At 45.3% G+C, this 21431-nt stretch overlaps 1 protein-coding gene across 1 annotated transcript in view; it reads left to right on the forward strand.

Annotated features, from left to right (window-relative positions):
- The window catches only part of CC2D2A (coiled-coil and C2 domain containing 2A), a 196974-nt gene that overhangs the window by 70980 nt on the left and 104563 nt on the right, over positions 1–21431 (forward strand). The window contains exons 13-16 of the mRNA XM_040335450.1: positions 6202–6342; positions 8739–8895; positions 9864–10090; positions 11768–11945. Coding sequence (XP_040191384.1) covers positions 6202–6342; positions 8739–8895; positions 9864–10090; positions 11768–11945 — 703 coding nt within the window. The remainder of the gene's footprint in view (positions 1–6201; positions 6343–8738; positions 8896–9863; positions 10091–11767; positions 11946–21431) is intronic.

The raw sequence follows: 21431 nt of genomic DNA on the forward strand, positions 1-21431 counted from the left end.
ACTCCTGACCGTTGTGCATGTGTCAAGGCAGATGTTGATTGTCCAGGAACATGATGAGGGGTGTGAATGCTTGTGAAGCCACCCAGTTAAAATTTTAGATTCCAGCCATCATGGTGCCATGAAATCTGGGACCTTGTAAACTTTTGTAGCTAAATATGTTAAAGCGGAGTTCCACCCAAAAATTTAACTTCTGCTTTTTGGAACCCTCCCCCCTTCTGGTGTCACATTTGGCACCTTTCAAGGGGGAGGAGGGAGCAGATATATGGGTAAGAGGTGGTGTCATCATCCCCCAGCCCTGCTTGGGGATGGTGGTTTCAGTTTGACACACTGAAGATGACATATGGCCATCTACAGGGCTTTTTTTCTCAAACAAAAGGTGCTGGAACTCAACCACGACCCCCCAAATCTCCTCCTCCTCACACACCCTCCAAATAACATCAAATAGTGGGTGTGGTCAGATTTCACAAACAGTAGAAGGGTCTTAAAGGGGCATTAAATACCAGCATTGCATTACATGCAGAGTTCATGGGAGTTGCACACAGGGTGCAGAGCTGTCACTTGTAAACACAGAAACCGGTCTTCTGTGTTTACAAGTGATTGTGGTGAGCAGAAACACCACCCCAAGGGTCTGAGCCAGAAGTTCCCCCTGAAAAAAGCCCTGGTGATCTACATTTGACAAAGTCACATCTTCGGCTGTTTAACTTAAATGATCATCACATGCCTCAGACTTCATGGTTGCTAGATTATGTGATTAGGATATGGCTTTACAAACTTTCACTGTACCCATCATATATATTTTTTAAAATATAAAAAAATTTCATGCTCAATAGATGAAGGTGACTGAGTAATCCATGAGGTTATAAACTCTGGGGTATGTTCATGATAGCAAAATATCGCCAACACAAGTGTAGTTCAAAGCGGTAGTAATCTCTACCATTTTATTTTTATTTTGTGGCCCCCCTGCAGGCTCATGCCATAATGTGGTAGTATGTGCCACTTACTGGCACAATATGGTAAACTTACCTTTTTAAATGGAGCTCTCCAGTGGGTGCCCTCACTAGTGCTGGTGCTTCCATCGCCACCTGGTCTTCCTTCCAGGTTTGTGCTATGTGGCTGTTTGAAAGGCTGGGCCATGATGACATCACTCTTTGCACAGAGCTTTCCGCATTGATGGCGCACTCACAGAGCTACAGCGCATGCAACAAATGACATCGGTTGCTGCAGCTGTTGGAAATATTGTCTAAATGGCGCAAGTTTAGAAGATATTCACTGTACCTACTGGGTAAGCCCTTTTTATAAGCTTTCCTGTAGGTACAAGTTAACCACCTAAGGACCGAGCCTGTTTTTCAGACTCTGTGTTTACAAGTTTAAAACAGTTTTTTTTGCTAGAAAATTACTTAGAACCCCCAAACATTATATATATTTTTTCTAACACCCTAGAGAATAAAATGGCAGTCATTGCAATACTTTTTGTCACACTGTATTTGCGCAGTGGTCTTGCAAGCACACTTTTTTTGAAAAAAATACAGTAAAGTTAGCCCATTTTATTTTTTTTAGATTGTTTTATAAAGGCTCAAAAACGTGGTTTACCAGCGTTTTTTTTTTTTTTTTTTATGTTTTTGAGCCATTGAAAAAAAAAAACGCAAACGCTCAAGAACGTTAAAAATGTTGAAAGACTCACTGCAAAGCTACTGGCGTTTTTATAACATTATTTTAACGTCTAGTGTGCATGGAGCCTAAATCTGGTGCACTCAGAATCTAGTGGAAGCCAATTGGCTTCCAACTTCAGCTTGTTCAATTAAACTTTGGCAATAAAACCTGGAAGCCGATTGCTTTCTTTGCAATGCTGCACCAGATTTTGCACTCTGCAGTTTAAGGGCCCTTTCTTACACGGGCGGACCGTTCAGATCCACCTGTCAGTATTTTAGGCGGACCTAAACGGGCGCTCCGTGCACCTCTATGGAGCCACGGATGTCAGCGGTGACATGCTGGCTGACATCCGACCTGCTCCGATCCGCCAAAGTGCTACAGAGGAAAACCCTCCTTTTCCATCCATCTGGCGGATTGGATCGGATGACTACGGTCCATCGTCATCCGATCCCCCATAGGGGAGAGCGGCGCTCTGACAGTGTGCAGAGACAGACCTGTCATCTGATTACTCAACGGGGATCGACGGAGCGTTCCCTGCTGAGCTAAAGCGGAGCCCGCACACGGACAGCCCCGTGTGAAAGGGCCCTTGGTGAATAACCCCCATAGTCATGAGAAATGCAAAGTTTTACAATCATCACAAGAACAGGAGGTGAGGTTAAAGCCTAAGGCAGGCCATACAGGATTAATTTTTTTTGTTCATCCAGTAGGTTGAATGAAACAAAATGAACCGATTTCCCCCATCCACAGATTCAGCATAGATGGAGGAGTCCTACCTGCTGAGCTATTGTATTAGAACACATTAAAAAACACAGAGCTTCTAACTCTTAGGCCGCGTACACACGATCAGTCCATCCTATGAGAACAGTCCGAAGGACTGTTGTCATTGGTTAACCGATGAAGCTGACTGATGGTCTGATGTGCCTACACACCATCAGTTAAAAACATGATCGAGTCCAACGCAGTAACGTAAAACACAACGACATGTAGAGAAAAATGAAGTTCAATGCTTCCAAGCATGCCTCGACTTGATTCTGAGCATGCCTGGGTTTTTAACCGATGCTTTTGCATACTAACCATCGGTTTTGACCTATCGGTTAGGCGTCCATCGGTTCAATTTTAAAGCAAGTTCTAAAATTTTTGCCCGAAGGATAACTGACTGATGGGGCCCACACACGGTCGGTTTGGACCGATGAAAAGGTCCTTCAGTCCGTTTTCATCGGTTTTAAACAACAACTTTTATCTAGAGCTACACTTTAGGCTTTTAATACTATAAATATTTCGGTGTACTAAAACACAGTCGGGTTTGTTCATTGCATAGTACATTAACCTAAAGCATCTGATGGGAATTTGATTAACTAGAACAATATGGGTTTTGCAAATGCTGTAATATGCCGTATTTGCAATGGCACTGCTTTGTTAAATTAGCCTGTAAAGAGTTTTTTTCATGGTGTTAACTTTGTAGTGCCTGTTTAAAGTCTCTATTAAAGAGTTTATTTTCCAGTGTATTTGTGGGGTCAGCATATGTTTTACATGCAAGCAGTCTCTACAGAAATTGTTCCATGAAGCCCTCTTATAAGAGCCAGGAGAATCCCTCTCTCCCCGCAGAGCCTCTATTCATTGGGATGACCTCATAGAAGAAGCGTTTTTGAAATAGGCTGAAAATGTGGCATATTGAAAATAAATGGTTTCAATTGTGTGTGTGGTTTTAAATCACTGCTATGAAATAAATGTGCTGGGGAGATGGCTATAATTGAAATCATACTATTGGGCCCAAAACAGAGCTCGTCATACAAAACTGCATTCCTATTTTTATATCCATTGTTAAAAAAAACAAAAAAAAAATGTAAGTCTTCTGATAATTATTGTATTGCTAACATTGTTATGAACAGTATCACGCTGTACCAGCCTAGTAGCAGCCATTATTACCACCCCTATTGTAATGTTGGTGGCTGAAACATTTCCGGTTTCAACATGCTGACAAAACGAAAATAGAAGGTCTCTTTTTATCTCTCTAAGCCCAGGTTCACACTGGGTACGATTTGGTACGATTTGAGATGCGATTTCACATGTCAAATCGCATCTCAAATTGGCAGCATTTGCCAGCAATTGTCGGCAATGGCACCGTCCTAATCGGTGCGACGCCGCATCTCCCCCTTTTAATCTCCTCTTCTCAAGAGAGAATACATTCAGTTCCTCTAATCTTTCTCCTCTATGCCTCTTATCAGTTTGGTTGCCCTTCTCTGCACTTTCTCCAGTTTCCCGATTTATCTTTTTTGAGAACTGGTGCCCAAAACTGAACTGCATATTCCAGATGAGGTCTTACTAATGATTTGCACAGAGGCAAAATTATATCTCTGTCTCTGGAGTCCATACCTCTCAATACAAGAAAGGACTTTGCTCGCTTTGGAAACCGCAGCTTGGCATTGCATGCCATTATTGAGCTTATGATCTACCAAAACCCCCAGATCCTGCTCCACTATGGATTCCCCAGCTGTACTCCTCCTAGTATGTATGATGCATGCATATTCTTAGTCCCCAAGTGCATAACTTTACATTTATCAACATTAAACCTCAACTGCCACATAGTCGCCCAATTAGACAGAGCATTGAGGTTGGCTTGTAAATTGGCGACATCCTGTAAGGACGTTATTCCACTGCATAGCTTGGTGTCATCTGCAAAGACAGAAATGTTACTTTTAATCCCAGACCCAATATCATTTATAAAGATATTAAAAAGTAAGGGTCCCAGCACTGAACCTTGGGGTACACCACTGATAACCTTAGACCATTCAGAGTAAGAGTCATTACCCACCACTCTCTGAATTCTGTCTTTTAGCCAGTTTTCTATCCATTCTATCACACCTTCCCACATAGATGTTATTGTATGTGCACACAGTACCACTGCTGTGCATTAATACTTTAAACTTTAAGATATGGGGTAGACCCGTGCCCTAGTGTGTTTGAAAGTACCTGATATTTATGTTGTACTCGAGAGGAGAACTCTACCGCAGAGCAAGAAAATAGCAATTGGACAACATTTTCCACCATGGCCAACCACTCCCCATGATTGGTCTTCTAGTTGTGTTTGGTGTGTTCTGCCAATGCCCATAGATAGGAGTATTGTCAAAATCATCTTAATTGGTCAGCAGCCACCTGGACCCAAGTAATGGAGAGGAGATGCAGTACAGGAAAACCAAGCTCTCTTCCATGACACATTGCGGTGGATTTACTAAAGGCAAATGCTGACTGTGCACTTTGTGAAAGCAGTTGCACTTATTTTCCCTAGAGAGTTAGAATGTGGTAAAGCTCTGCTGATTTCCATTATTTAATTGTGTGCAAGTAAAAATACTGGCCCAGATTCTCATAGGACTTACGACGGCGCAGCGCCATGTATGCCGTCGTATCTATGCTACTGATTCTTAGAATCAGTTACGCATAGATATCCATTAGATCCGACAGGCGTAAGTCTCTTACGCCGTCTGATCTAAACTGCAATTATTTTTTTGACCGCTAAGTGGCGCTTCCGTCGGATTCCCCGTCGAGTATGCAAATTAGCTAGATACGCGAATTCCCGAACGTACGTGCGGCCGACGCAGTAAAGTTACGACGTTTACGTTAGGCTTTTCCCGGCGTAAAGTTGGCCCTGCTATATGAGGCGCAGCCAATTTAAGTATGGCCGTCGTACCCGCGTCAAAATTTAAAAAAGTTACGTTGTTTGCGTAAGTCGTCCGTGAATGGGGCTGGACGTCATTTACGTTCACGTCGAAACCAATGACGTCCTTGCGACGTCATTTGGAGCAATGCACACTGGGATATTTTACGGACGGTGCATGCGCCGTTCGTTCGGCGTGGGGACGCGCTTCATTTAAATGTTACAGGCCCCCTACCCGCCGAATTTGAATTCCGCCGGGTGATTTACGCTACGCCGCCGCAACTTTACCGGCAAGTGCTTTGTGAATAAAGCACTTGCCTGAAAAACTTGCGGCGGCGGAACGTAATTCGGATAGGTTACGCCGCCGCATACATACGCACAATGTACCTGAATCTGGCCCGCTGTGTTTTTTTTTTCTTTCCTTCTTGTACCTGATTGGGTATTCTTTACAAAGTGAAGCTTCACCAGATTAACGAAGATTCTAGTAAATGAGTACAACTGCACTTTCAAAGTGCACAGTCTATTGGTCTTTAGTAAAACTACCCAATTATAATACACAGCTCCAGACTTCCCTTATCCATGCTATAAATTTTCCTCACCCATCAATAACAACTGGTTGCCGCTCACATCTCGCCAGACTTCCTTTACCCTGACATAGGGTTTCTGGAATAAATCCGTTTATATGCCTTAATCCGTTCTGAAACCAAAGGGGGGGGGGGGGGGATTGGGTACCATGTGTGCATGGAAAAGACCAAGAATTGCATTTTTCAAAACTTGAGGTAATCCCTTAAATACAAGGATTGACTAAAATGTGCATCATACCTTCCACTTCAAGCATGATAACTGGCTGTTGTGTGTTGAAAGTCTGCTTTTTTGAAAATGCCGGTTTTGTTTTCTAGGCAAACAAGAAAATTCCGAGATGCAGAGCAAGAAAAAGACCGAACGATTCTAAAGTCCCTCATAAAAGTTTGGAAAGAGATAAAGTCTTTGCGCGAATTTCAAAAGTTCAACAACACACCAGTGAAACTCTACTTGCGAAAGTAAGTACTGATGATGTATGAGATGGGACAGATACCGGTTTTCTTCAATGTTGTAGCAGCAAGTCCTGCTGAGATGCAATGGAAGTGCAGACAAAGTAGGTCAAATGTAGCCTTTTGCTGTGTTTAGCATGTGTTTGAGCAGCACTGCAATGAAATGCAAAAGCCAGTATTTGACAACGCATGTCTACATGAGCCCATGAACTGCGCTGGCTGAGCTATAGACCTGCTCCATAGATAGCACACCGACCTCTACACAGAGCCAATGGATTGTGATAATGGAGGCCTTTAAAGCTTGAAGGCTCAATTAGACTATCACTCAAGAGAATTGGACATTTGACAGGCAGACTTATTACACAAATCCTATATTGACAAAGTCAAAATTCGAAAAACACTTTTAAAACCTAGTTGCTCATTTGAACTTGTATTTCACCCACTGACCTGTGACAAATATGGAGCCAGTGAAATCAAAAATCCTATGAACTTTTTTCATGACATAGTTACATAGTAGGTGAGGTTAAAAAAAGACACAAGTCCATCAAGTCCAACCTATGTGTGTGATTATATGTCAGTATTACCTTGTATATCCCTGTATGTTGTGGTCATTCAGGTGCTTGTCTAATAGGGAATTCCACATCCCTGCCGCTCTTCCAGTAACGAACCCTCTCGTTAGTTTATGGTTAAACCTCTTTTCTTCTAATTTTTTAAGTGGCCACATGTCTTATTAAACTCCCTTCCACAAAAAAGTTTTAATCTCTATTGTGGGGTCACCAGTACGGTATTTGTACTTGAACTCATATCCCCTCTCAAGCGTCTCTTCTCCAGAGAGAATAAGTTCAGTACTCGCAACCTTTCCTCATAACTAATATCCTCCAGACCCTTTATTAGCTTTGTTGCCTTTCTTTGTACTACTGGCTCCATTTCCAGTACATCCTTCCTGAGGACTGGTGCCAGAACTGGACAGCCTACTCTAGGCGCGGCCGGACCAGAGTCTTGTAGAGTGGAAGAATTATCGCTTTATTCCCGGAATTAATCCCCTTCTTAATGCATGCCAATATTCTGTTTGCTTTGTTAGCAGCAGCTTGGCATTGCATGCCAGTGCTGAGCCTATCATCTACTAGGACCCCCAGGTCCTTTTCCATCCTAGGAAATGACTGTGACTCAGTATTGGGAACCTATACCAGAAGAGTTCATAGGATGCCATTGGTAAACTGACTTGACTTGTTTTTCTTTTTGACTTCACTAGCTGCCTGCTTGTGCTTAGGGACAGGGAACTAGAATTTTTAAGTTGGCAATGTCGGCTTCTGTATTTTTTAACAGCATGAATTTATGTTAAGTAGTAAAAGCAAGGATGAGGATGACAGTCCTGAAGCTCTCACCTTCAAAACAAGTCAACTTTTATCCCGATTGTCACAAAATTATGAATTCCAAAAATTTGCTTGATTTGTAGTAATAATTCTGATGGCACATGACAGTCTGAAAGAGTATGGAAAAACGGCTCTAAAAGGAATACAAAACCAGATCAAATGAACACAAGCAGCAATTCTCCTGTATGATATAAAGCACAGTATAACATAAATAAAAAGAAAATATAATCTTGCTAAATCAATAATCTACAAATCAATCTTTCAGATTTATAAATATAAAGTTCTTATTAAAGTCCACCAGTGCTTGTAACTAGAAGCTTTTCAAAATGTGTGATAAAGTTCTTATAAAAGACCACCAGGTACCACCCTATGTGAGGAATCCACCACCATGTAATGCGGATTACTTCTTAACACCTCCAAATGACCCCCCGCTACAGAGGATCAAAAAGTGTGAAAAGCACAAAGTGACATCAGCGCATCGCTCCGAGGTGACGCGCTTACATCACCTCTTGCTTTCCTTCGTGTGCCCGGGCTTGTCTGTTTGTGCGCCGTCGGGCACATCAGACTTAAAGGTTTTTAAATGTACATCTACATGTAAGTGCAATACTGTGTTTTTTTTTTTTTTAAATAAATTCTAAAAAGGTTTTACGCTATATGGAGCTTTCTTATCTTTCACAAATCCATTCATCCATCCTCATGAGCGAATGAGAGGTGCAGATGCAAGCTTGCATTGGGCGACAGACCCAAATGTAAGTGCATTTGGAGCTGGTAAAAAGTAAACCGCTTTACTTGGTGGTGGATTCCTCACAGGGTGGTACCTGGTGGACCATTTCATTACAAATATTGAAAAGCTTCTAGTTACAAGCACTGGTGGACTTTTATAAGAACTTTACATGACAGTCTGAGATCCCAGAACTCGGTACAAAACATGCAGGACATATGTGGCAGCCAAACGTGGGAGAGGGCTCTTCTAACTGCACTCGGTGATTCCAATGAAAGGCCATAAATAGTTATTTTTTTTCCTGGTTTCAGGGAAGAAGTTAATAAAAAAGCTGATGAAGAAGCTTATGAAGCTGAAATTCAATCTGAAGTCAATGAACTAATGGAAGAATATATGGAGGAATATGAAAAGAACCTAAAGCAATACAGAGATGGCCTAAAGCAATGGAAGTCATGGAAGAAGACCCAGGTATTGCATACAACACTATTTTTTCCTGTACATTTATTTATTTTTTTACAACCCTTTGCATTTGAATCACTGGTATAGCTACTGCTTTGGGGCCCCTAGGGTGATGTATTACCGGTACAGGTCCCACTTGCCTTCTACTATTAGTGTCAGCAATAGTCCCCTTTTTATTGTACTGTACATTGTTGGCGTCACCTGCTGTTAGTTGCCTTATGGATGTAGTGTGCGTTTCCTTTGGGGTCCAACCTGCTCTTGTACCCATTGTTTCTTGCAGTGGCGGCCTGTCCATACGGGTTGCAGGGGCACCGCCCCCCTAATCAATGCACCCTGTATTGACGGGCCGCCACTGCAAGAAGAATGGGTACAAGAGCAGGTTGGACCTAAATTGACGGGATGTGTAAAAAATTTCTTTATTTTCCTTTTAGATAACTGTAAGTACAGTGCAATATTTTTAGATCCTACAAAAGGATAAAATAAGGTAAAGGCAGAGGGGACTGTATATCTTAAGGTTTTCTATTCATTGATTTTTTTTTCTATTGGTTGAACAAAATTGACTTTTTCTTTTTTTCAACCCAACTAACTATGTATTATTACTGTGTAATGTAAAATAAGCACTAAAGTCATTAATGTCAAACTGCACAGCCAAACTTTATTACCCTCACACCTGCTGTTTGTTTTCTGGTACACTAGCTCAGGCCTGCAAATGCCACAGCATGAGACATAATGATGGCTGTTTTCGTATGGATACTTTTTTTGCTTGCAACATTTATAATGGCACATCTACATCAAGGACTTCTAACTGTGTCACTACCTTCCTTATATTAATTTGATGTAATGTCCTGGCAGAAGACCATTGAGTACCAAGGGCCTACAAACGTCCAAATCCAGCCCTGGACATAGGGTTGCATTAGTTAGCACTGCAATTCGTTTGCTTTGTTTAAAATGCTCAGTTCTGTTTCATTTTATTGCAGAAACGGAAAAGTAAGAAGGAAGGCATGGAACAAAATGATGAAACTGAGGTTGAGTATATGGTAGACGAGCCAACTAAACCTTCCATGCCCACACAAATAGACAGGCATGATGTGGAGGTACAAGTTCGAGATAAGGCGTCAAACATCAGGAGAAGACCTGGAGAGCCAATCCTCAACCCTGAACTAAGCCTGTCGGGAAATGTCACCCCGGATAACGCATGCCCAAGGTAAAATATTCACTGATTGATATTGGTTATCCCTATGTGAGAGGTCCATAGTTATGGTGAGATTTGTGCCAAATAGGCCTAGAAAGGTAGACTTCTCAAAGACTCTTGTAAAATGATCACCACGCTGTGACTGCTTTGCCACTACTTTGTTTTTTTGTAAGGATAACAGCTGGTGTTTGCTCCTGGCATTTCCTGTATTGTAAAGAACTTGTCAAAGTGCAGATTGGAGGATATCCCCTGTGATTTACCAGTAAATGTGGAAAAAACACCAGTACCATGATTACCGGTACCTTACCAACTTCTACTTCAGCTTGTTCATTTAAGCTGTGACAAAAAAAACTTGAATACTGATTGGTTTCTATGCAGAGCTGCAGCAGATTTTGCACTCTCCAGTTTGAGTAAATCAACCTCAATGTTAGGTTAGTGTTGGGTTCAGGGATTTAGTTTACACTTTTGGGTTAAGATTAATTTACGGTTTTCAAGGAAATTTGAAGGAGACCAGTACTTTGCCCATGCAAGTTCACTTTAAAGTAAAACGAAACCCTCCTATCCTTTGTGGGAGAATCGGGTAAATCAATATGTTTATTTCCTATTTGACCACTTTCTTCCTGTGCTATAGCTGAAAGACGGCTACAGCGTGGGCTACCAGTGTCGAGAGGGTTTTAACAGATGTCCTCCTGGGATCGTACCACTCATGCTCCATGGGGGGAGCGTGCTTTGTGATCGTCGCTTTCCTTCTAACTCGACTGATCACAGAACAGGTTAAAGCGCCACAGTGGCTTTTTACCAGCTCATCAGCTGTCAACCAATGACAGCAGATCACGGAAGTAAGCAAAAGCCGGTTATCGGCTTTTTTTCTCCTCACGATCAACATGTATCAATCCCTATCGGTGCCCACCAGTGCTGCCTCTTAGTGCTGCCTATCTGAGCCCATTATTGCCATCCATCAGTGCAGCCTCATCAGTATCCACCAGTTCAGCTTCAGAATTGCCCATCGGTGCCACTTATCAGTACCCATCCTATGCATTAAGGTGAAAAAACATCTGATGATTGCCAGCCCCCCGTTTTACTTACCTGAGCCCTGGAAAGTCCTGTGTCGCGAACACGCTCTTCCTTGCTCGGTCTTTTCGGCTCTTCATTGAATGGATTGATAGCAGCGCAGCCATTTGCTTGCGTTGCTGTCAATCAACTTAAAATGACGCGGGGGGCGGGGCCGAGTCCTGTAGTCGGTGGCTATGCACACCGAATACAAGACTTGGGGAGCACGCCCTCAAGGAAACCCCTTGGGAAAGCGCTTCCCAGAGGGGGTTATCAGAAGCAGGGAGGAGTCGGGACAGCCGCCGAGGGACCCCAGAAGATGAGGATCGGGGCCTCTCTGTGAAAAACGAAGGTGGAGGTAAATATGGCATGTTTGTTATTTAAAAAAAACAAATATTCAAAGCTTTAGTATAACTTTAAGCACCCTTGTATAGCCATGTTTTCATTTGTTTTTATTATGTTTTTTTTTGCAACTAGAATAAATCATTTATTAATCTTGTGAATGGCAGACACTCTCTCAAGAAGGATCATGAAACATAATATCTTGCAGATGCTTTAGCCACTGTGAAATATTGTTACAAGTTATGTTTTCATTGTTGATTATGCATGGTCTATATTTCTTTCTTCTCTGCTCTTCAGGGGAGAAGTTGTGAGACGTGAGGATATACTGAAGCATTCTTTGTTCATAAAGATTCTTTTCAACAATAAAGAAGTTTCCAGAACTGTGACAGTCCGGCTGGGGCATGACTTCCGAGTCCACATGGGGCAAATATTTAACCTGCAGATCTTTAATTGGCCTGAGAGCATAAAATTACAGGTATACATGGCTGCAAAAACAGCATACAGATTACTTGGCTTTAAACAGGAATCCAGTAACTGACTAAACAATTTTAAGTCAATCAAGGTCAATTCAGTCTAATACTGCACTAATTCTGTACAAGCTAGTTATCAAATTGTTTAATGGTTACATCCAATAATAGATTAGCATGTTCTACTCAGTACCTAAAGCCCAGCTCCAGCCAATACGTTTGTTTCCTTTTGTAGGACAAAGCAGCAGGTTCACTTTTATGCCCTCTTCCTATTTTATATACTTTGCATACCAGGTATGACATGCATCTCCTTTTGCATTTCTATACTCCTCAAAGTAAAGCCTCTTTCACACCATGGTGCAGAAACGTTGGTTGTTCTGCACGTCTTCTACAAGGGCACACAATTTTCTGTGGTTCTATGTGCCCTGTTAACACCACACCATGCTGATTTTCTTCTGCGCAGGAATCTGCAATGTGTATGCAGTTCTCTGCACAGGAAAAAAACTGACATGGCATTAACATTGATGTGAACAGGGCACATACCGTATTTATCACGGTATAATGCGCTCCCACGTATACCGCGCATCCCTAATGTTGCCCCCGAAATTCCTGTAAAAAAAAAAAAGTTATATGATTTTATTACTTACAGTTTTGGTGTCTTCCCAGCATCCATCGTCCGGTCCGGCGTCCGTCTGCGGCCCCGATGGTGTCCTCCCGGCTTCTCCTGCGCGCGCCTCACGTCGAGTCCCCGCTTTCCACGCTCAGTTCGAACGCCTCCGCCGACATATACCGAGTGCAGTACACTCGGGTACATTCGGCAAGGCTCGGCTTAGCTCGCGCTCATGCTCTGTGACGTAAATGCATGAGCACGAGCGAAGCTGAGCCTGGCTGAATGTACCCGAGTGTACTGCACTCGGTATATGTCGGCGCAGGATTTCAAACTGAGCGCGGGAAGCGGCTATCGGCGTATATCGCGCACCCACGATTTTCCCCTTATTTTAAGGGGAAAATAGTGCGCGATATACGCCGATAAATACGGTAACTGACGTGCATGAAAATTGATGTGAAACTGATTTCTCTGCAAATTAAATCTGAACGGTTTTCCCATTACTTCCGATCAGTTTTCATTCAGGTATGGTGTGAACGACCGTTTTTCGGGTTCTAAAAAAATGAAGTTTTTTTTTATGTCATTAAAAACGACCGTGTGTGGGCTCCAGAGCATTTTTCGGGTTCTGAAAAACGGACAAATTTTTTTTTCGAACATGCTCTATTTTTTCACAACGATTTTAACGTTGTCGTTTTTCAGGGTTGTAAAAAATGGTCGTGTGTGGGCTTTAACGACGTGAAAAATCCGTGCATGCTCAGAAGCAAATTATGAGATGGGAGCGCTCGTTCTGGTTAAACTACAGTTCGTAATGGAGTAAGCACATTCATCACGCTGTAACAGACAGAAAAGCGTGAATTGTCTTTTACAAACACGAAATCAGCTAAAGCAGCCCCAAGGGTGGCGTCATCCGCATGGAACTTCCCCTTTATAGTGCCGTCGTACGTGTTGTACATCACCACACTTTGCTAGAGCATTTTTTTTTTCATATTGTAAAGCATTGTGCAAACTGTTGGCACTAAAAAAATCCTGTATGATAATAGTAATAATAATAATGTCAAGTTCTCCTCTAAAGCAGGTCTCCTACTAAATCAGGCATGTCCAAAGTCCAGCCCACGGGCCAAATGCAGCCCCCCTGTTGATTTAATATGGCCCCCCTGGGGATTTGGATATATTTATGTATATATGTTTGTGGCCCCCAGGGCCACAAAAGATATATACCGTATTTATCGGCGCTGCCTTGGAGGGGACAGGAAGGGGGCAGGACGAGCGCCGTCAGATTACATGAAGAGAATCTCCTGTTTACTCAGCAGCGTCTGTATTGAAAGTCCCGTCTCCTGGGATGCCATTGGACGACTGTTCTGTCTATTATAGGAGGCTGGACTTTATATTAAAGAGGCCACAGAGTAAACAAGAGATTCTCCTGTTTGTAAGGTGAGGCTGCATTTTTTGCAATGGTGAGGCTGCATTTTTTGCAATGGTGAGGCTGCATTGGTTGCAATGGTGAGGCTGCATTGGTTGCAATGGTGAGGTTGCATTGGTTGCAATGGTGAGGCTGCATTCGTTGCAATGGTGAGGCGACATTCAGGGTAATGGTGAGGCTGCATTCAGGGCAATGGTGAGGCTGCATTCAAAGCAATGGTAAGCCGGTGTGTTCTCTTCAACACACACACAGCCACAAAGGCAAGATAATTCTTGTTGGGCGATGTATTAGTGCTCGGACAAACACACGTAGACCGCATTTTAATGGTTCACAGAATGTCAGGCAAAATAGTCGGCCCTCACGCATGTTCACTTCATCAAATTTGGCCCTCTCTGAAAAAAGTTTGGACACCCCTGTACTAAATGCTTTCTAAAGGCATCGGATGACGAATTCAGATCCACAAGAACTTCCAAACTAAAACGTCATCAAAATTCTAAATATTCCCAAAACCCAACATGGTTCACTGCCTGACTGGTTGCATCATCAGGGATAACATATAAATACATAAATAGTTTGCTCAGTGCATGAGTACTCAAAAAATCAAATTGGCACCTCCACCATTTTGCAAAACACACCTATGTAGGTTCCCTTTGACCCCAATTGGTTCCACTACTCATTTACATCATCACGCGTGCACGTTCCGACGGTTTTTACATCTTGCGTCATTATGTCATGGCACCTCCCCAGCTGTACATACCTTTCCTACGCTCCCTTGTACTCCAACAACCAGATGTGAAGAAGGACATCCTTGTGAAAACTAAGTTGCTCCAGTTGTAGTTTGCACAAAACTGAAAAACTTTAAAATTGCTAGTGTTTTGAAACCTTGAACATATTGAAAAATTAAATGGTAAATCACTGCAAAAGTTAAAAAAAATAACATCTATAAAAACGCAATCTCTGTCAGTCTGTTATTCATTGGTTCCTTTCGTAACGCAAGACTTGTGTGAGATCTCGATCGCTCTAATTATTATATAATATTCCAAATATTCTAAATTCCATTCCATTCCAAATTTGATGCTTATAAATAAAGTTTGTTAATTGTTTAGCGATGGAGAAATACTTAATCAAGTCTGGAACTCTGAAAGAGATACTGTTAAATAAAAAAGGAAGCAAGCGAAAGTACAAAGAAGATTTACAATCGCTTCAATCTGATTTGCTCTCGAAAGCAGGCATATCCTTCACATTCAATTTAAAATTAAATACTAAATTTATCGGCTTATAACACGCACCTTCATTTTAAGAGGGAAGTTTCAGGAAGAAAAGGCATTTTTTTAAATAAACCACTTTGAAGCAATATAATGGTCAGTGGCCATCAGTGCAGTCTGATTAGTCCCCATCTGCAGCCTCAATGCAGCCTGATTAGTGCCCATCTGCAGCCTCAATGCAGCCTGATTAGTGCCCATCTGCAGCCTCAATGCAGCCTGATTAGTGCCCATCTGCAGCCTCAATGCAGCCTGATTAGTGTCCATCTGCAGCCTCAATGCAGCCTGATTAGTGCCCATCTGCAGCCTCAATGCAGCCTGATTAGTGCCCATCTGCAGCCTCAATGCAGGCTGATTAGTGCCCATTTGCAGCCTCACCGTCTCTCGTTAATGCAGTGCAGGAAATCACTGAGCCATCATCTCCTGTTTACTCGGCTCTCAGTCGGCAGTCACATACGCAGTGCCGCCTCTGACATCGGCATTGGACCAGCTCCTGTCATAGATAGAAAACTGGTCCAATGCCGGTGTCGGAGGTGGGACTGTCTGTGACGTGAAAGCCGACTAAACAGGAGATGATGGCTCAGTGAATTACAGTGGCACTCCTTCCCCTCTGAGATGCACAGTGTATAACATGTACCTGTGATTTGACCCCTATTTTCAGGGGGGAAAAGTGCGTGTTATACGCCGATATATATGTAAAAGTAAATAAGTTCTTCACCCCAAAATTGTTAAATCTTTTCAGGTGTGCCGTGAACATTTTTAGATCCTTTTTGGTGCACCGCAAGACAAAAAAGTTTGAAAAACACTGGTGTAAATGAATATATGATTTACATCAATAGAGGGAAATTGCATGCTGTTGTGGACAAGGCTTTGTTGTGCCGCTATGTGTTTTGAACAAGCTGTTCATTTGGCATATTTTTCAACTTTTTTTTTTGTTGGTGCTTCAAACAAACCGAGAACCATTTACATTTTTCCTTGCCAAAGGAGCTTACAATTCAACATCCTATAGCAAAAAAACGCACCTACCTAATGTGGTAGGAAGACGTTTAGGCTAACAAGTATGATTTTTGGAGGAAATTGGATTCCTTGTGGGAGTTGAATCTAGAATCTCAGCAAGGCAAAGCTAGTATAGATTCCCTAGCACTCAAGTAGAGACACTCACTTTATTCCCTATCCCCCAGCTGCTGGTAATTCTTGTTCCCCTGTACAGATACCATGAATCTATAAGTAATTCAGAGCTTTATGAAACTCTCGCCATTTTGACCCTTAACCCCCCCCCCCCAAAAAAAAAATAGTGGGTCATGCAACGTTTGATGGGAAAGTGCTTGATGTATACTTTGAAGAAAAAGTGAATAGTGAAACCGATTTATATAGGAATCTTGCGTGAATGAATTGTATAATAGCATTAGAAAAAAAGATTACAGCTGACATGACATTATTATGATAAGTATGTATAGTTGCGCAAAAGATCTGCTTAGCAGATGTAGATTTGTAGCAGAAAATCGCATATGAGGAAACGAGGAGAAGAAAAGGTGACCCATAATAGATACACAATAACACTGTTAAATGGTTTAGATCAGGGGTGGGCAATTATTTTTTCGATGGGGCCACATGAGAAACTAAAAATATTTTGGAGGGCCGGGCCAAAAGGCTAAACTCAATACTGCATAAAATCAATTGTATTTCTTTATAAAAAGCAGTAAATATCATTGTTGGACAACTGGTACGAGTACTGGTTATAGTTAAACAATGAAAAAGTTAGGTTGCCTTACAAGAATTTTTTTTTAATTTATTAAACAAAATTTCCCAAAACAATGAACCTTCAGTCAGAGGCAGCGGTGCAGGGGTTCAGTCAGAGGCAGCGGTGGTGGTAGGGGGGTTCAGTCAGAGGCAGCGGTGGTGGTGCGGGGGTTCAGTCAGAGGCAGCGGTGGTGGTGCGGGGGTTCAGTCAGAGGCAGCGGTGCGGGTTCAGTCAGAGGCAGTGGTGGTGGTGCGTGGGTTCAGTCAGAGGCAGCGGTGCGGGTTCAGTCAGAGGCAGTGGTGGTGGTGCGGGGGTTCAGTCAGAGGCAGCGGTGCGGGTTCAGTCAGAGGCAGTGTTGGTGGTGCGGGGGTTCAGTCAGAGGCAGCGGTGCGGGTTCAGTCAGAGGCAGCGGTGGTGGTGCGGGGGTTCAGTCAGAGGCAGCGGTGGTGGTGCGGGGGTTCAGTCAGAGGCAGCGGTGGGGGTTCAGTCAGAGGCAGTGTTGGTGGTGCGGGGGTTCAGTCAGAGGCAGCGGTGCAGGTTCAGTCAGAGGCAGCGGGGGTTCAGTCAGAGGCAGTGGTGGTGGTGCGGGGGTTCAGTCAGAGGCAGCGGTGTGGGTTCAGTCAGAGGCAGTGGTGGTGGTGCGTGGGTTCAGTCAGAGGCAGCGGTGCGGGTTCAGTCAGAGGCAGTGGTGGTGGTGCGGGGGTTCAGTCAGAGGCAGCGCTGCGGGTTCAGTCAGAGGCAGTGTTGGTGGTGCGGGGGTTCAGTCAGAGGCAGCGGTGCAGGTTCAGTCAGAGGCAGCGGTGGTGGTAGGCGGGTTCAGTCAGAGGCAGCGGTGGTGGTAGGCGGGTTCAGTCAGAGGCAGCGGTGGGGGTTCAGTCAGAGGCAGTGTTGGTGGTGCGGGGGTTCAGTCAGAGGCAGCGGTGCGGGTTCAGTCAGAGGCAGTGTTGGTGGTGCGGGGGTTCAATCAGAGGCAGCGGTGCGGGTTCAGTCAGAGGCAGCGGTGGTGGTGCGGGGGTTCAGTTAGAGGCAGCGGTGGTGGTGCGGGGGTTCAGTCAGAGGCAGCGGTGCGGGTTCAGTCAGAGGCAGCGGTGGTGGTGCGGGGGTTCAGTCAGAGGCAGCGGTGGTGGTGCGGGGGTTCAGTCAGAGGCAGCGGTGGGGGTTCAGTCAGAGGCAGTGTTGGTGGTGCGGGGGTTCAGTCAGAGGCAGCGGTGCAGGTTCAGTCAGAGGCAGCGGGGGTTCAGTCAGAGGCAGTGGTGGTGGTGCGGGGGTTCAGTCAGAGGCAGCGGTGTGGGTTCAGTCAGAGGCAGTGGTGGTGGTGCGTGGGTTCAGTCAGAGGCAGCGGTGCGGGTTCAGTCAGAGGCAGTGGTGGTGGTGCGGGGGTTCAGTCAGAGGCAGCGGTGCGGGTTCAGTCAGAGGCAGTGTTGGTGGTGCGGGGGTTCAGTCAGAGGCAGCGGTGCAGGTTCAGTCAGAGGCAGCGGTGGTGGTGCGGGGGTTCAGTCAGAGGCAGCGGTGGGGGTTCAGTCAGAGGCAGTGTTGGTGGTGCGGGGGTTCAGTCAGAGGCAGCGGTGCGGGTTCAGTCAGAGGCAGTGTTGGTGGTGCGGGGGTTCAATCAGAGGCAGCGGTGCGGGTTCAGTCAGAGGCAGCGGTGGTGGTGCGGGGGTTCAGTTAGAGGCAGCGGTGGTGGTGCGGGGGTTCAGTCAGAGGCAGCGGTGGGGGTTCAGTCAGAGGCAGTGTTGGTGGTGCGGGGGTTCAGTCAGAGGCAGCGGTGGTGGTGCGGGGGTTCAGTCAGAGGCAGCGGTGGGGGTTCAGTCAGAGGCAGTGTTGGTGGTGCGGGGGTTCAGTCAGAGGCAGCGGTGCAGGTTCAGTCAGAGGCAGCGGGGGTTCAGTCAGAGGCAGTGGTGGTGGTGCGGGGGTTCAGTCAGAGGCAGCGGTGTGGGTTCAGTCAGAGGCAGTGGTGGTGGTGCGTGGGTTCAGTCAGAGGCAGCGGTGCGGGTTCAGTCAGAGGCAGTGGTGGTGGTGCGGGGGTTCAGTCAGAGGCAGCGGCGCGGGTTCAGTCAGAGGCAGCGGTGGTGGTGCGGGGGTTCAGTCAGAGGCAGCGGTGCAGGTTCAGTCAGAGGCAGCGGTGGTGGTGCGGGGGTTCAGTCAGAGGCAGCGGTGGGGGTTCAGTCAGAGGCAGTGTTGGTGGTGCGGGGGTTCAGTCAGAGGCAGCGGTGCAGGTTCAGTCAGAGGCAGCGGGGGTTCAGTCAGAGGCAGTGGTGGTGGTGCGGGGTCTCAGTGAGAGGCAGCGGTGGGGGTTCAGTCAGAGGCAGTGGTGATGGTGGTGGTGGGGGGGGGGTTCAGACAGAGGCAGGGAGGATCAGAAGGGAATACACCAGGGACGTTTAGGAGGGTATACACCAGGGAGGGTCAGGCGGGTATACACCAGGGAGGGTGAGAAGGGTATACAGCAGGGAGGGGTCAGGAGGGTATACAGCAGGGAGGGTGTGAAGGGTATACATCAGGGAGAGTATACAGCAGGGAAAGGTCAGGAGGGTATATAGCAGGGGGAGTGAAAACCTGGAGACAGTGAAAATCATTAAGTCCAATTATCTGCTAGTAGGCAGCACTTCCATGCTAATCTGCAGTAATACAGCAGATTTAGCATAGAGGTGCATGCAAGCTACACGAGGAACTGCAAGATGATTTACCTCCACACTGACTTGTCTCCCTCTGACACCAGACGGGCACGATCTTGTGGTCAGGTGAATCCCCATCCTGCCCACTCAAACAGCAGAGGCAAGGAGACTCCGCCTCAGGGATGTCACTGTATTCATGCAGGACAGTGGCCGTGCTGAAGGAGTGAGGTCAGGTGGGGGGGAGGTACGGGGGGCGAAAAGGATGAAGGCACGCAGAGGAGGGTAGGCGGAGCAAGCTGTTCTGGCCGAGTGGCCAGTCACACTTTTCATCAAGCATGGGGGGCGCCTGTCACACTTTGCTCCTCCATGCTGACACAGGGAACTGCTGACATGAGCTGATTTTGCTTGGATGGTTTAATGTGTCCCCCCCCCCTATAGCGCCGATGGTACTTCCCAGGTCTGAATGGCATTTAGCTGACAGACACTCGGCGGCGGCGGTGAGAAAAAAAAAAAACCTCGGTCATTGCCTTGCCCTGCTCACCGGGCCCCACAGCTGCTAGCGATCCGCCCGGGGGCCGGATTAAAAGGTCTGCCGGGCCGTATACGGCCCGCGGGCCGTAGTTTGCCCAGCCCTGGTTTAGATGGTCTACTCTAAAGAGATATAACCATGATGTCAATTTTATTCAGATGGAATGAGCCCTCTAAGAAATAATAATATTAAAAAGGACAGTAAAGAAAGACAGTACAATTACAATATAGTAAAAGAGAGATATGAGGGCCCTAAAGCAGGGGTGTCCAAACTTTTTTCAAAGAGGGCCAGATTTGATTAAGTGAACATGCGTGAGGGCCGACTTTTTTGCCTGACATTCTTTGAACTATTAAAATTCTGTCCAACTGTGTTCGTCTGAGCACTAATACACGGCCCAACATGAATTCTCTTGCCTTTGTGGCTGTGTGTGGTAAAGAGATGAGCTTGGGCGTGTTATTTGGATATATTGTATATATTTTATTTGTGGCCCTAACGAATCCCAGAGCGCTGCTTAGGACTAAGGATGAGCTTGGGCGTGTTATTTGGATATACCGTATTTATTGGCGTATAACACACACAGGCTTACCATTGCCATGAATGTAGCCTTACCATTGCCATGAATGCAGCCTTACCATTGCAGCCTCACATGTGCCATAAATGCAGCCTCACATGTGCCATAAATGCAGCCTCACATGTGCCATAAATGCAGCCTCACATGTGCCATAAATGCAGCCTTACCATTGCCATCAGTGCAGCCTGAACGATGCCCATCTGCAGCCTCGGAGGGCAGAGGGAGGGGGTGGGATGAGTGCTGACAGATTACAAACAGGAGAATGTCTTGTTTACCCTGTGGCCTCTTTAATACAAAGTCCTGCCTCCTATGATAGACAGAACAGTCGTCCAATGGCATTCCAGGAGATGGGACTTCCAATAGAGACGCTGCTGAGTAAACAGGAGATTCTCTTCATGTAATCTGACGGCGCTCGTCCTGCCCCCTCCCTGTCCCCTCCAAGGAAGCACCAATAAATACAGTAAATATATTTTGTGGCCCTGGGGGCCACAAACAATACATATATCCGAATCCCCAGGGGGGCCATATTAAATCAACAGGGGGGCCGCATTTGGCCCCCGGGCCTGACTTTGGACATGCCTGCCCTAAAGAGACCCTTTTTTTGGGGGGGGTTTTCGCCATCGGTGTCCTATTGGGGAAATTTCCCTTCAATTCCTGTCATATAGCTAAAACAGGAATTATGAGGCAATCCCTCCAAAGCAAGGAAACTCCTGGTGGTCACCAGACCTAGTGACCTCATTGGAAGTTTT

This window comes from Rana temporaria, chromosome 1 (genome assembly GCF_905171775.1).
Source record: "Rana temporaria chromosome 1, aRanTem1.1, whole genome shotgun sequence".
Taxonomy (NCBI): domain Eukaryota; kingdom Metazoa; phylum Chordata; class Amphibia; order Anura; family Ranidae; genus Rana; species Rana temporaria.